Below are 13892 nucleotides of genomic sequence, written 5' to 3' on the forward strand. Positions count from 1 at the left end.
CATCAATCAGACTGAAAAACAAGGGAATAGCAAGGTATGGTACACCACAGAGTGAACAGGGAGCAAAGTCTGTCCCCAGTTGTGCTCAGTAGGGGAACTTGGCTGTGGATGCTGTCGGCATGTTAATTTTAAACCTATCAGTAAAATGTCCATCATTTGGTGACAGGTGGGATTCATGAACAATGGGCGGATCAAAGCTCTAGACATTGAGTGCTATATTAACGGAGGATGCTCACTGGATCACTCAGAGCTGGTATGTGTATCAAAAAATAATCATGTTGGGCTGGGGATGTGGCTCAAGCGGTAGCACGCTCGCCTGGCATGCATGTGGCCCAGGTTCGATCCTCAGCACCACATACAAACAAAGATGTTGTGTCCGCTGAGAACTAAAAAAAAAAATGAATAAATATTCAAAAAATAATAATAATCATGTTGGGCTGGGGATATAGCAAAAAACTACGGCTGTGGTGGTGCATGCCTGTTAATCCCAGCAGCTTGGGAAGCTGAGGCAGGAGAATCTAGAGCTCAATGCCAGTCTCAGCAACTTGACAAGGCCCTAAGCTACTCAGTGAGACCCTGTCTTTAAATAAAGTATAAAAAGGGGCTGAGGATGTGGCTTAGTGGTTAAGTGCCCCGGGTAGCATTAAAAACAAACAAACAAACAAAAAAAACCACATCCTTAATTGTGAAAAGAGTGCAAAATTTCCAGATGAGTCTTTACTCATTGTACTTGATTTTTAGAGAAAAGGAGGGGGAGGCAGGATGTGATGGCCAATAAATGTGAATATCTCCTTTTACTTTAGGTAACAGAATTTCTTATACTAAAGCTGGAAAATGCATATAAAATCCGCAACCTCAGATTCCGGGGCCGTGCATGCATGACAAATTTGCCATCCAATACAGCTTTTCGTGGGTTTGGCTTCCCACAAGGAACCTTGGTGACAGAATCTTGCATCACAGCTGTAGCAGCCAAATGTGGCCTCCCGCCAGAAATGGTAGGAATGTAATCAGGTCATAACCAAGGTTGGTGAAGAGTCAGACCAGGGGGCAAATTGGCTACCTTGTCCCAAGGAAATGCACTAGAAAAAACAAACAAATGAGTCCTGGCTCAGCCTTCAATAAATTAAGAGATACCTACAAGAACTCATCTCCTCCTATCTTCTTCCCTCCTAAGGCAAAAATTTCTTTTTCTTTTTTTTAATTTATATTCAAATAATTACTTACAAAATATTCAAACCACACTGAAATAATCAAAGTAAAAAGTGAACATCTCTTTCTCATCCCTCATTCATGTTGGTCAAAGGTAACTATTATTAAGAGTCCCATGTTTACTTTTTTATCTTTACCCATCCATTTGTATTCATATATATATATATATAAATATTGACATACTCTCTATATATGTGCACATAGTTACTTATCAAAATGGAACCATAATATACATTTCATTCTATACATTTATTTTTCTACCTGACAATATGTCATGGTCATCTTACCATGTCAGTGGAATGATCTATTCTTTTTTTTTTCATGACTTTGTAATATGATACACCTTTAGGTTGTTACTCGTTTTGGTTATCAAAATCATGTTGCAATGAACATCTTGGTTACATAGGTACCAAGGGTGTATTTTACCCCATTGTGTAGGTGTATCTATGATAAACTAAACTTATAGAAATGGACTTCTGGTGCACTGAAAAGCTTCTGAGAGATACTGCCAAATGAATACCCTCTAAAAATATTATTTTGTGTAATATACTAGAAAGCACACAGGTTGCACAGTATACTAGAACAGGGAGAGGCAGCCTCGGTAATTGGGGTAATTGTTGATAATGCTCTTCTACTTCTCTCGCATTCCAATCAGACCCTAGTCTACTTTTTCCACTTCCAGCCTCTTTCTGCAATATAGACCCTCTGCACCAGCAAGGACTCTCTAGGCATTGTTTCTTGAACTTCTTTATCCCTAAATTCAACAGGGACCTCCAGGTTTATAATTTGTGATTGTCGAGGAGATTGACAAGGGTCTCCACACAAAAGAACACCTCATATTGTACCAGGGAAACAATAGATTTCTTAAGAGTCATCAGGTAAATGTACCATGGGCACAAAGGAAGAAGACATCACAGTGGCTTGAAGGGAGAGGAATCAGGAAGAACTTTCTGGAGAAGATGGCACTTGAGATTGGCCTTGAGGAACAATAGGCACAAGTGGTGGGAAGGTAATCTAGGCAAGTAGAACCCCAAGAACAAAGAGAGTCACTCTTTGTGGCTCAGTTTCCTTATCCATAAGATGAAGACAAGATGATTCACCTCAATAGTGTTTCTGCAGAATCGAATGAATTCACATTCATTAAAATATTTGTTCTCATAAAGCACATAGTATTATTCCAGTGTTGTTGCTGATAACAACACAGTAATCCTTTTATTGTTATTGGAACAAGATGGGGATAATGAAAAACCCTTGGGTATTTCTCAATAGACTTTTTTCTTTGAGTGTTCCAAGTTCCCAAGCTGTAAAACACACCCTATTCAAATAAATTCTTTAAAAAACTTGACCATACATTCCAAAGGCAATTGGAAAACTTAGAGGAGATTCTCTGTCATGATATACCAAATATATTCCTCTATAGCAGAACAAATCCTCAGTTATGACACTAAATCTATCAGCTCTGCTTCATCCTCTGACCTTGTGGGAAAAAAAAAGAAAAATCTGCTTCCCTAGGCCTAGGGCATGGCATTATCCACTGCCTGCCACTTCTGGGGGTAGGGGAGCTACCTTAAAAGATGCATTAATGAAGAGATTTTTAAAAATCTGTTTTTACAGCACCACATGCTATTCAAAGAAAACAAGAAAAAAATGACCTTCCCCCCCACCAAAGTTTATAGTTTAATGGAAAGACTTTTTAAGTGTGTTTGGTGGTCAGTGTCTGTCTTACCACAACTACTGACTGTATTTTCCATCTCCTTCAGATTAGGGAGAAAAACATGTATAAAACAGTTGATAAAACCATCTACAAACAAGCATTCAGCCCTGAGACCCTGATAAGATGCTGGAACGAATGTCTGGAAAGGTCTTCCTTTCACAACAGAAGAAGGCAAGTGGAAGAGTTCAACAAGAAGAACTACTGGAAGAAGAAAGGCATTGCTATTATCCCCATGAAGTTCTCTGTGGGCTTTGCTGCAACAAGCTTTCATCAGGTAAGTCACCCTCCTGGCAGAACACTCCTGGCCCCGTTGCCTCCCACTACTCAGAAAGGAACAGGAATCCACAACAGCTGCTGTGCTTTCTGAGCTCAAAGGATCTCAGGGAACAGGGAGGGGGAAAACGGGCTACTACTGGTCTGTACACCCAGAGACCGCAACACTCCTTGGTGTCCTGCTAAGTCTTAGGCAGAGAAGTCATTCCATTTTTCTCTACCAGCTGGCAGTTTCCTCTCTAAAGAATCTGTCAGCTCTGGTAGGGAAATGGGAGTGGGCATTAGAAATCTTCCAAGGTAAATGTGCAAATGGAAGAGGCAAGTCATTCATCAGCCAAAGGAAAGAGGAAGGTCAGCATGCAGATGAGTCACTTAAATAATGTGAGGACTGGGACGGACAAGTCTTCCCTGTATCCCAATGAGTCATGGGCAGGAAGGCTGTTAGAAAAATGGGAATGGTTGTTACGCCATTACAGACCACCAAAATTAGAAAACCCAGCAACTGGGAAAAATCTTACACACATTAGATATCCTTGTGTGTATATCAAAGCAAATTATTTAACCTCTCTGAATCTCAGCTTCCTCCATCATAAAATGTTATAATAATAATCTCTCTCTTCAGACTGATGAGGATTCTGTGAAATATGGAATGCAGAGCACTTGGCAGGGTTCCTGGAACACTGGAAGTCACCCAGGACAGCCCTAAGCCCCTCTCCAGGCCAGCCCAGAGGGACCTTGTAGGGCTCTTGCTCCTATGGGTAGGATGAGATGCCCTGGGCTTCTGAGTCACATTTCTCTTCCAGGGAAAGGTACCTATTCTATAAACAGATGAGGAAGTTTAGCTAGAAAGTCTGCAAGCTGGACTGGTTCAATGGCTGGGACCCCAGACAGCTGCCTGTATGGTTTCTTTCTGACACCTAATATTCTGTCTTTTCCAAACCAACTTTCCAATACCAACTGAGAGGGACACAGAGCACCTGTGCCTTCTGGGGGTTCATCAGCCCAGAATCCCCCCACCCGGACAGGTGGGAAGGGCTGAAGGATGTTCACACTCAAGCACACTCACATGCACACACCAGTCCCCTCATCCTAAAGTCACCTAGGCCTCCATGAGTTATCTCATTAACAGACAAAAGACAGTCCTTCCCCCATGCCCCGCCCCATGTGTCTCTTCATTCAGCTCTCCCTGAATTGTGTCTTTTATAATGAATTGGTAAGCATCATAAGGAATGTGCTTTCCTGAGTTCTTTGTTCCAGAAAATGACCAAAACTGAGCAGGTCTAGTGAAAATCCCAAATCAACTGTCAGCAGGCAGACTGTGAAGAGTCTGGCACCCCATTTGACCTTGGTGTCTGAAATGAGTGAAGTCTCCTGGGACAACAACACATTCCAGGGTTTTAGAAGCTCTGTACCAAGAACCAATTATAAAGACTAAATAATGATTTTTTTGTTCTATCACACCTCTCTTCACCTAGATGTTCACTTCTCACTAAACCACAGCCTCACTGCTCTCATCCATGGGAGCCAACTCCTCATCTCACCAAAAAAAAAAAAAAAAAAATTAAAATCAAGCAATGACTTTAAATCTCCATTTGAAAGGCCTTGTCTTCCCCTCAGTTCTAAATTGATGCACCAGAAACCAAGGCTAGGAATGGAGAGGTGTTATTTCAGGTCAGCTGATGACTCACAATGTAGGATCAGATCCCTTACTCTCTACTGACAGTGAGAACAGTGTTCTCAGAGGGAGTCAAAGACCCACAGTGGGGAAAGACTGTTATTAGCGCCTACACACCTTGGCATTCCCCGCCCCTCCAAGCCTTCCTGGGGCCTTCAGGCATCTCCAGACAGGAATGGGCTGAAATCTTAATCCCTCCTTCTTCCACCTTACCATCCATCTACTCTGCAAACTTTTGCATAGTGTCTCTGTGATTCAGATCTGCTCGAAGTTCTCCATAGGACACAAAGGTGCACAGGATCAGGAGCTCTTTCTTGGCAGAGTTTGTTATCTCTTGTTTTAGTCCATGAACACTATTTATGCCACAAAGTAGGTAGATTAAAACAACAAATTTATTCTCTCACAGTTTGAGAAACTGAAAGTCCAAAATCAAAGTACCAGCAAGTCTCTCCCCTTCTGGATTCTGGGAAGACTCCTTCCTTGCCTCTTCCAGCCTCTGGTGGCTCCTGCTACTGCTTGGCTTATGGCAGCATAACTCCAATGACCAACTCGTCTCTCCATAGGCACCTTCCCTGGTGTCTTCACATGGTTTTATCAGGACACTTGTCATTAGAGACCACTCTCATTTAATCCAGCTTCATCTTAATTACTTATATCAGCAAAGATTGTTTCCAAATGAGGTTACATTGGAGGTGCTAAGTGGCATGAATGGCAGTAGTTGGAGTAGCAGCAGGGAGACTGGAACACTATTCAACCCAATACTTCTGGTAAGAGGAACTACAGAGAAGGGGCGGATTGATCTTTTCCAGATGGGATGAAAAGCATCCAGGGGAATGTTAACAGAACAGAGACTGTGGGTATAAGTCTGAAGTCTGAGCAGACAGGGAAAGATCAGGAGGAGGAGCAAGCCAGGAATAGAGAACAGCATAAGTAAGAGTTCAGGTCAGAGAGGAACAGCAGTGGGGCAAGCGAAGGGACGAAGCTGGAAAAAAGCAACAAAAACAGAACCAAAGGGCTTTATGTTGTAATAGGAGCAAGGTGTTCCCTCTCAGGCAATAGGGAGATTTTGCCTACCTTGTCCACAGGCAAACCCTTCTCTCCTTCCTGACTCCATTCAGTTGTCACATCAGAGAATCCAACCCTGAGCAGCATGGGAGAAGTTGGACCTGTCTGCTGAGGTCTCCCAGGGCCCCTATATCTCAGCGTGTCACTGATCATGGTATACTACGATGCCTGGATTCTACCCTGTCTCCCCACTTTGTTGTGAACTACTTGAAGAAGAACCACGTCATATTCCTTTTCATATGTGTAGAGCTGATAAAATATTAAATTCATTTGCTTTATGGTCAGCCAGGGACTTTAAGCAGGAGCCAACTTTCAAACATTTGGAACCAATACTCACAACTCCTGAGGTTTCCAAAAGGGATCTGACTGCCCGGCTTCCTAAACTGCTTTACAAGTGTTTTTGCACAAACCAGAAGTAAACTTGAGAATTGTACCAGAAAACCCTGCCTCTCTGACCCTCAATGCTCTGTGAGATGTATTTCCCCACCTGATTTCTTTTTCTTTTCTTTTTTTTTTTTTTTTTTTGAGGGGGATACTGGGAATTGAACTCAGGCCACTGAACCACATCTCCAGCCCTATTTTGTATTTTATTTAGAGACAGGGTCTCACTGAGTTGCTTAGTTCCTTGCTTTTGCTGAGGCTGGCTTTGAAATCTCAATCCTCCTGCCTCAACCTCCTGAGCCACTAAGATTACAGGCATGTGCCACAGCACCCAGCTCCCCACCTCATGTCTTACATCAAACTTCCTGAGTGCCACCTTGCACTGAGCTGTGCCTTCTGGGTTGTTTTATAGGCAGCTGCACTTGTTCATATCTACACAGATGGGTCTGTATTGGTCACACATGGAGGCAACGAACTGGGACAAGGGATTCACACCAAAATGCTGCAGGTAAAATAAGTGTAATTAAATCAATTTCTATCACATTGTTGACATGACTGAAATTTGGGTAAATGATGATTCAAACTCTTAAGGCCCTGACTATTCAGTTGAAAGGCTTCTTACATACAAAATACAGTTATTGAGGTGGCAGAAATCCCATATGTGTGTAATACTGCTCCAGGGCATAGGGATGATGCCACTCATGAGCCCATAGAGAATATGGAGGGTGTTCCATGCTGGTTTACCAAGAGGAGGAGTTTTTCAGGTATTCTATTTTAAGACCAGTAGGTATAATTTTTTATTTCACACAACAATGTTAAGTTGCTGGCATTTTATTTGAACAGCAAGTATTTCGTCAACTATCATCCTAAATTTTTAAAGGATATGTTAATATATACACATACATGGAAACTAGGAAGAATATCTTAGAAGAATAAAAGAATAATCCCCTATATTGAATACATTTAACCTTGTGACAAATGTATTCGATTGTTACAGTGCACATTTAGAACTTTTAATTATCAGAATATTTTCATTATCAGAATATTAGAACCACATTTTACATGGTTCTAAAGTACTCCTCAGTTCAGTTTCCTTTTAATCCCATCATCCTCCTTGCTCCCACAACTGCCACTGATATAGCTGCAAGATCTGGGCCTAACCAATTCCGAACCTCACCTGCTGCAGGAAGAGAGGGAGTGACTCATGCAAGCCAATCAGTGTCCCAGACAGGTAGATGTTGAGATTATGCTGTAGGCCCGCAGTGGCTGGCAATTCTGTGCCATGTAAAAAGCCTGTCTACTGTTGTAAGGAACATGTAGAAAATAATAATAATAATAATAATGCAAGAGGCCAAGAGAACTTAAAAGAACATAAAGTTCCTACCTGCAGACATAACCTGACACTAGCTCCATCTGTCCTTCTCAGTTGAATGAACCAGTACATTCTTTTTGGATTTTCACAGCTAAGAAACAATGATATTTTCTTTTTTTTTTTTTTCTTAATGTTGCATCTTTGTGGGGAAACTCAATAGTTAGTGGCCTTAATTAAAAGATTGGCATTTGGGGACAAGAATAGATACATACCTACAGACATCTTGACAAAACACAAAAAAAGATGACAGCAGCCAAAATAGTGCTTTTTTTTCTTCCTACCTCTCTCCTTTCCATTTCTTTGCTCCTCTTTTTTTTCATTTCTTTCTGATTAAATATCTTAACTTCTACATGTATTTCCTAGAGAATCTAGAAGAAAACAAACAGAAAATAAGACCACAAAGGGCAAATACTAGAGAAGTATAAACAAGAGGGAACAAATAGAAGAAAAAAAAGGAATAAACTAAAGTTAAGATGAGACGAAGGCAAGAAAGAAGACCTCACAGTCTTTTCAAGTTCCAAGACTGACACCAACAGACTTCAGAGCAAATTTTGAGTCAATGAATCTAATTAATCTCTATCTATTCATCATCTGTCTCAATTTCTTCCTATCACTCCAACAAATAAGTTCCTGAAAATCTCAACTTTAATGTTCTAAAGACAGAAATTTGAAAAGAAAAAGCACTTTAACGTATTATCAAGAAAAAAAAAACCTTAAAAAACAGAGTAAGGTATTACTGAAAAGTTATTTTAATGCATGCATTAAATTAAATTAATGCATGCATGCATATTTAAAAGTTATTTAAAAACATATTACCTTAGGTTTTTAAAGTCTATCTTGAATGTATTTTTTTATTATTAAGGAAAAGTAATGACTTAAGTCTTCATAGAAATCCCTGAGGACTTGAAAATATTTCCCTTTCCCATAGGTGGCCAGCCGTGAATTAAAAGTCCCCATGTCTTATCTGCACATCTGTGAGACAAGCACAGCAACGGTGCCTAATACAATTGCAACAGCAGCGTCCGTCGGTGCAGATGTCAATGGCAGAGCTGTGCAGGTGATCTCTCCTGTCTTTCCCCAGTGTGCTTTCCCCAAATCTCCTGTTTTCTTAGCTGGATAAAGGTACAGCAGTTAGCTTCAGAGAAATCATCCGTGTCACTAACATGATCATAGGATAACCAAAATGTCAAGAGAGTATATCAGGATGTCAACTGCTGTCTGATTCACGAGTCCTCAGATGCTCAAATAAACTCTTCAATATAAAAATTTTTAAAAACAGAGAGTATATTACTTGGAGTAAGCTAACATGAAGTGAAAAAATAGATGCAGAATATAATGGCTCAAACACAACAGAAGTCCTTTTCTTGCACACATATCAGTCCAGAGAGAGCATTTGGTCATTCACATGCCCAGATGTGATAGTGGCTCCATCATCTACAACAAGGGGCTTTCCAGGTAGCCTTGAGCACCATCACTCCAATATGCAAGGAAGGGCCCATGAGGAAGACTCCAGGCCAGACCTGGAAGAGATGCAAGTCACTTCCACTCATAATCTATAAGCAGAACTAGTCTTGGACCGTGTCTAACTGCAAGAGAGGTTGGGAAATGTAGAGTAGTGGGAAACCATATGTGTAGGTACCATGGAAGCAGGGAGAAAGAATTTTGGTGAACAGGGAATCTCTGTTCCTGGGAGACACAAAAGAAATTTCAGTATCATAAAACAGAGCTGTGCTAGTTTCCCTTGGCACAAGCAAGTTCTTACAGGCAGGCAGGCAGGTCAGCCAAACTCCAGCCAAGCACATATGGTGCAGGTATAGTGTTATCATCGGTGTGGTTCTACCCAGAGTACTCAGCTTTCCTTTGTACTTATTTTCTAATTGATGTCTTTAACAAGCACTAAATTTGCACTATTTCAGAATAAAATCATGACTTCCTAGTCTCTAATTCAAATATCTGATTGCATATACTTTTTAAATTTTTATTTATTTATTTATTTTGGTACCAGGGACTGAACTCTGGGGCCCTTGACCACTGAGCCACATCCCCAGACTTATTTTGTATTTAGTACTGTCTCACTGAGTTGCTTGGCATCTCGCTTTTGCTGAGGCTGTCTTTGAACTCTCCATCCTCCAGCCTCAGCCTCTTGAGCTCCACCACGATCAGCTGATTGCATATACTTTTAAAGTAAAAGATACTGTATTCATAAAGTTTCTGTTACAAACTATTCACTTTTTCATTAAAACATTATTAGAGGCATATCTCCTGCCCCCCACCCCCACCCCGCCACACTGGACACTGAATAGTTGCCGCCCAGAAGCACTGATTTCCAATCAGTCTTACCTATATGGTGACATATAAAAGGGTCAAAAAGCAAGAACTCTATTTTGCTCAGAACAAATTTGTGAAAACCCTCAAATTCATCAGATCCAGTTTGGGGTGGAATCCAACCTAGGAGGGAAACAGGTCAGTGTGTATGGGAGTTGTCAACTCAAACTAAGTGTTAATCTATCTTCCTGCATATTGAGTTTCAGGTTTCTATTTTAAGGATTCGAAATTTTGTGGATCTAGGTTATTATAGGTCAAGTTTCTTATGTTCTCATTTCAAACCCAAAGCCAAGGCCTTCATTGTAGCAATTTGATGGTAAGTGGATGAACAGATGGAAGGATGAACAGAGAGTTCAGTGTTTCAGACCTGGAGGGTCATTAGCATGTCATTGCTTCAGACTGAAGAGCACAAATTTGAAGGAAAATGAAATGTTTATTACATTTATTTTAGTTGCTGGAAAATGCAAAAGAAAGTATAGAATAAAGATGTAAAAAAAGCATAAGAAGGAATTAAAAATCTGATTCATCTAAGAAAGAAGATCTGGGAATATAAATTCAGTTGAACCCATATTTTCACAGGAAGAGTATCATGAAGAGTGGAAAAAACCCTCCAGTAACAGAAACTTAAGAGCAGGGGCTGTGTTATCTCTGTTCCCAGATTAGCAGGAGCAGGCCCTTTATAAACATTTTCTGACCAAATGAATGATCAATGAATAGTCTTTCACACAAACCCTAACCATTAGGCTCTTTCCTAATGTGGATTTTTTTCTTTATTTCTTTTCTTGTTTAATTTTTTAATTTGTTCTAATTAGTTATATATGAGAATAGAATGCATTTTTACACATTGAACACAAATGGAACATGGCTGAACATGGTCCAGAGTCACACTGTTTGTGTAATCATACATATCTATAGGGTAATAATGTCCATCTCATTCTACCATCCATCCCATCCCCACACCCTTTTCCTTCCCTCACTCCCCTCTGCTCAATCCAAAGTTCATTTATTCTTCCCTACCTTTCTTTATCCATTCATCTGTTGAAGGGCATGTAGGTTGGTTCCACAGTTTAGCTATAGTGAATTGAGCTGCTATAAACATTGATGTGGCTGTCTTCTTTATTTCTTTAAGAATGCTTGTCAGATCCTTCTGAAACGCCTTGAGCCCATCATTAAGAAAAATCCAGAAGGCACATGGGAAAACTGGGTAAGTGTTCCTCTGCATTTGTTATTACAAATGAGGAAATAATCGGAAGCAGTGCTTAGAGAGTGTCACAGTAGCGCACAGTCAGTCCACATAGGGCAGTTTCTCTAAGTCTCTGTCACAGTGCTACAGCATGCTTCTTCCCCAGAGAAAGTTATTCTCCAATTGAGTGGATTTCTGTGAAAGGGCAGAAAGATTGAGAAAGGCATGCCAGGGCATACTTATGTACATATACTTACTAGAATTTTAACACTTAGAAATGAAGCCCAAATAACTTGTGAATTTAGCCCATATAACATGAATATGAAGCAGGTTTCCAGTTTACCTTTGTTTAATACAAACTTCTAAACTCAATCAGAATAAATATACCACCAGTGAAACTCCACATCATGTACAACCACAAGAATGGGATCCTAATTAGAATAAGTTATATTCCATCATGTATAATATGTCAAAATGCATTCCACTGTCATGTATATCTAAAAAGAACAAACAAAATAAAAAATAAATAAATTTAAGAAAAGAAACTCAATCAGAGAGAAATTGTCATGATGCCAGCCGAGGATAAATTACTATGATAAGTATACTATTAAGGGCAAAGCACTAGCAACAATCTGATGTCAATTTTGATAATATAGACTTTTTTTCATTTTTACTTATCAAATGGTATATCTACTTCATTTTGACTACATATGCCCATTCTGCAGATAGAAGCAGCCTTTGAGCAAAGAATCAGTCTCTCAGCCACTGGATACTTCAGGTAAAAATTAAAGTATCTTTTTTTTAAGTTTTCTAAATTGTTAATAGATCTTTATTTTATTTATTTATTTATATGTGGTGCTGAGAATCAAAACCAGTGCCTCACACATGCTAGGTTGGTGTGCTACTGCTGAGCCCCTGCCCAAGCCTTAAAATTAAAGTATCTTAACTCAGTTAAAAAAATTTGAGGTAACCCAGTTGCTCTGGGCCTAAATTCTCTCATCTGTAATTAAGATTTTATTGTATGGTTGCTGAAGTTCTTCTAAACTCAAAATTCTGTGATTTCACATAGGCCTTTGATTTATCTTTAAAGAAATATTTAATAATAAAAATATATCAAGCCTAACAAACTCAATTTGACTTATCTAACCATTATTTACTATACCCTTTATTGTGAGTAGTAGGAATATTTTATCATTAGAAATAACTTGCAACTGAGTTGCACAAACCTCCCTTTCTTTATGATGGAAACTTTCTCTTTTGGAGTTCCTAGCAGGGCAGAAGATGATGGGCAAGGTGATAATCATAATCATCATTTATGCAGTGTCTGTCAGTGGGAAGAGTCTTGGTAAATGCAAGGCAATTGAATAGAACAAAGAGAACTGGTAGTCACTTTCAAGAAGTGAAGAGCTGAAGGTGGGGGTGGGGTGTAACTCAGTGGGAGAGCACTTCTGGGTTCCATTCCCAGAAAGAAGAAAAAAACAAGAAGTAGAAGCCATTGTTTTTATAATCTGATGAAATAAACCATCAAATTACTCATGCACACACAAATGAAATAGCAAAGCAATGTCATGGGGGGCGGGGGAATAGGCAACAGCCTGGCGCAGTGCACATATGCAATGAGTTCCAAATTCCTGAGCTCATCTATGCAGGAAGACAACAATCCAGCCCTCAGTCTGAATACACATTCCAGCATAAATTAAAACTGAATTACTGGGGCTGGGGCTGAGGCTGGGGCTAAGCAGTAGCACACTTGCTTGGCATGTGTGAGGTACTGGGTTTCTCAGCACCACATTTAAATAAATAAATAAAGGTCTGTCAACAATTTAAAAAAATTTAAAAAAACAAAACAACTCTGAATTACTGGCCCCACTTTTTCTTTTCTTTCTTTTTCTTTTTTTTTTAAACCAGGCTGAGTTATTATCTGTCCCCTATGACTTTGGGTAGCACAGTCTGTAGGTCCCACTGGAAACACTTGACTAAAATCCATTGAGATTCCCAATGTACTGGCAGGGCTTGAGCTCAAACTTCAGATTTCAACATGGAGACCCATTGTGAGGTCCAGGCCAAAAGAGTCCATTGGCTTCTCCCTTGGTGAAATCTACCTGTGTAGCACAGGAAGTAAAATGAGGCAAACAATAACCAGGTAGGTTGTAAACACATAGTAGCAATTTCAGTGGGCTTGATGGTACACTCCTGTAATCCGAGCAGCTCAGAAGGCTGAAGCAAGAGAATTGCTAGTTTGAGGCCAGCCTCATATATTTATCAAGGTCTTAAGCAACTTAGTGATACCCTGTCTCTCAATAAAAAATAAAAGGGGCTGGAGATGTGATTCTAGCTAAATGTACCTGGGTTCAATTCTTGGTTTTAAAACAAACAAACAAAAAAGCCAGTTTAAATGAACAGCCATCAAATAAAATACTATCATAAAACTTTGATAATTTTTTAAATGAATCATTATTGTTTTCACCTTCCACTCCCAAGCTAAAGGGTTTTATTTCTTCCCTCAGAGGCTACAAGGCCTTCATGGACTGGGAGAAGGGGGAGGGAGACCCATTTCCATACTATGTTTATGGAGTTGCCTGTTCTGAAGTTGAAATTGATTGCCTGACTGGTGCTCACAAGGTAAGTCAAGTCTAATATTCTTCTTGACAAGTAAAATCAACCACAAAATTACATTTTACAGTAAGTAGCTCAA

At 39.8% G+C, this 13892-nt stretch overlaps 1 protein-coding gene across 1 annotated transcript in view; it reads left to right on the forward strand.

The window, feature by feature from the left end:
- LOC101965594 (aldehyde oxidase-like) overlaps positions 1-13892 on the forward strand; it is a gene marked incomplete in the record, with an annotated part of 249943 nt that overhangs the window by 218390 nt on the left and 17661 nt on the right. The window contains 8 exon segments of the mRNA NM_001282248.1: positions 167-253; positions 804-995; positions 2970-3197; positions 6730-6825; positions 8618-8746; positions 11144-11218; positions 11923-11975; positions 13705-13819. Coding sequence (NP_001269177.1) covers positions 167-253; positions 804-995; positions 2970-3197; positions 6730-6825; positions 8618-8746; positions 11144-11218; positions 11923-11975; positions 13705-13819 — 975 coding nt within the window.

The sequence above is a fragment of the Ictidomys tridecemlineatus genome, chromosome 7, assembly GCF_052094955.1.
Source record: "Ictidomys tridecemlineatus isolate mIctTri1 chromosome 7, mIctTri1.hap1, whole genome shotgun sequence".
In the NCBI taxonomy this organism is placed as follows: Eukaryota; Metazoa; Chordata; class Mammalia; order Rodentia; family Sciuridae; genus Ictidomys; species Ictidomys tridecemlineatus.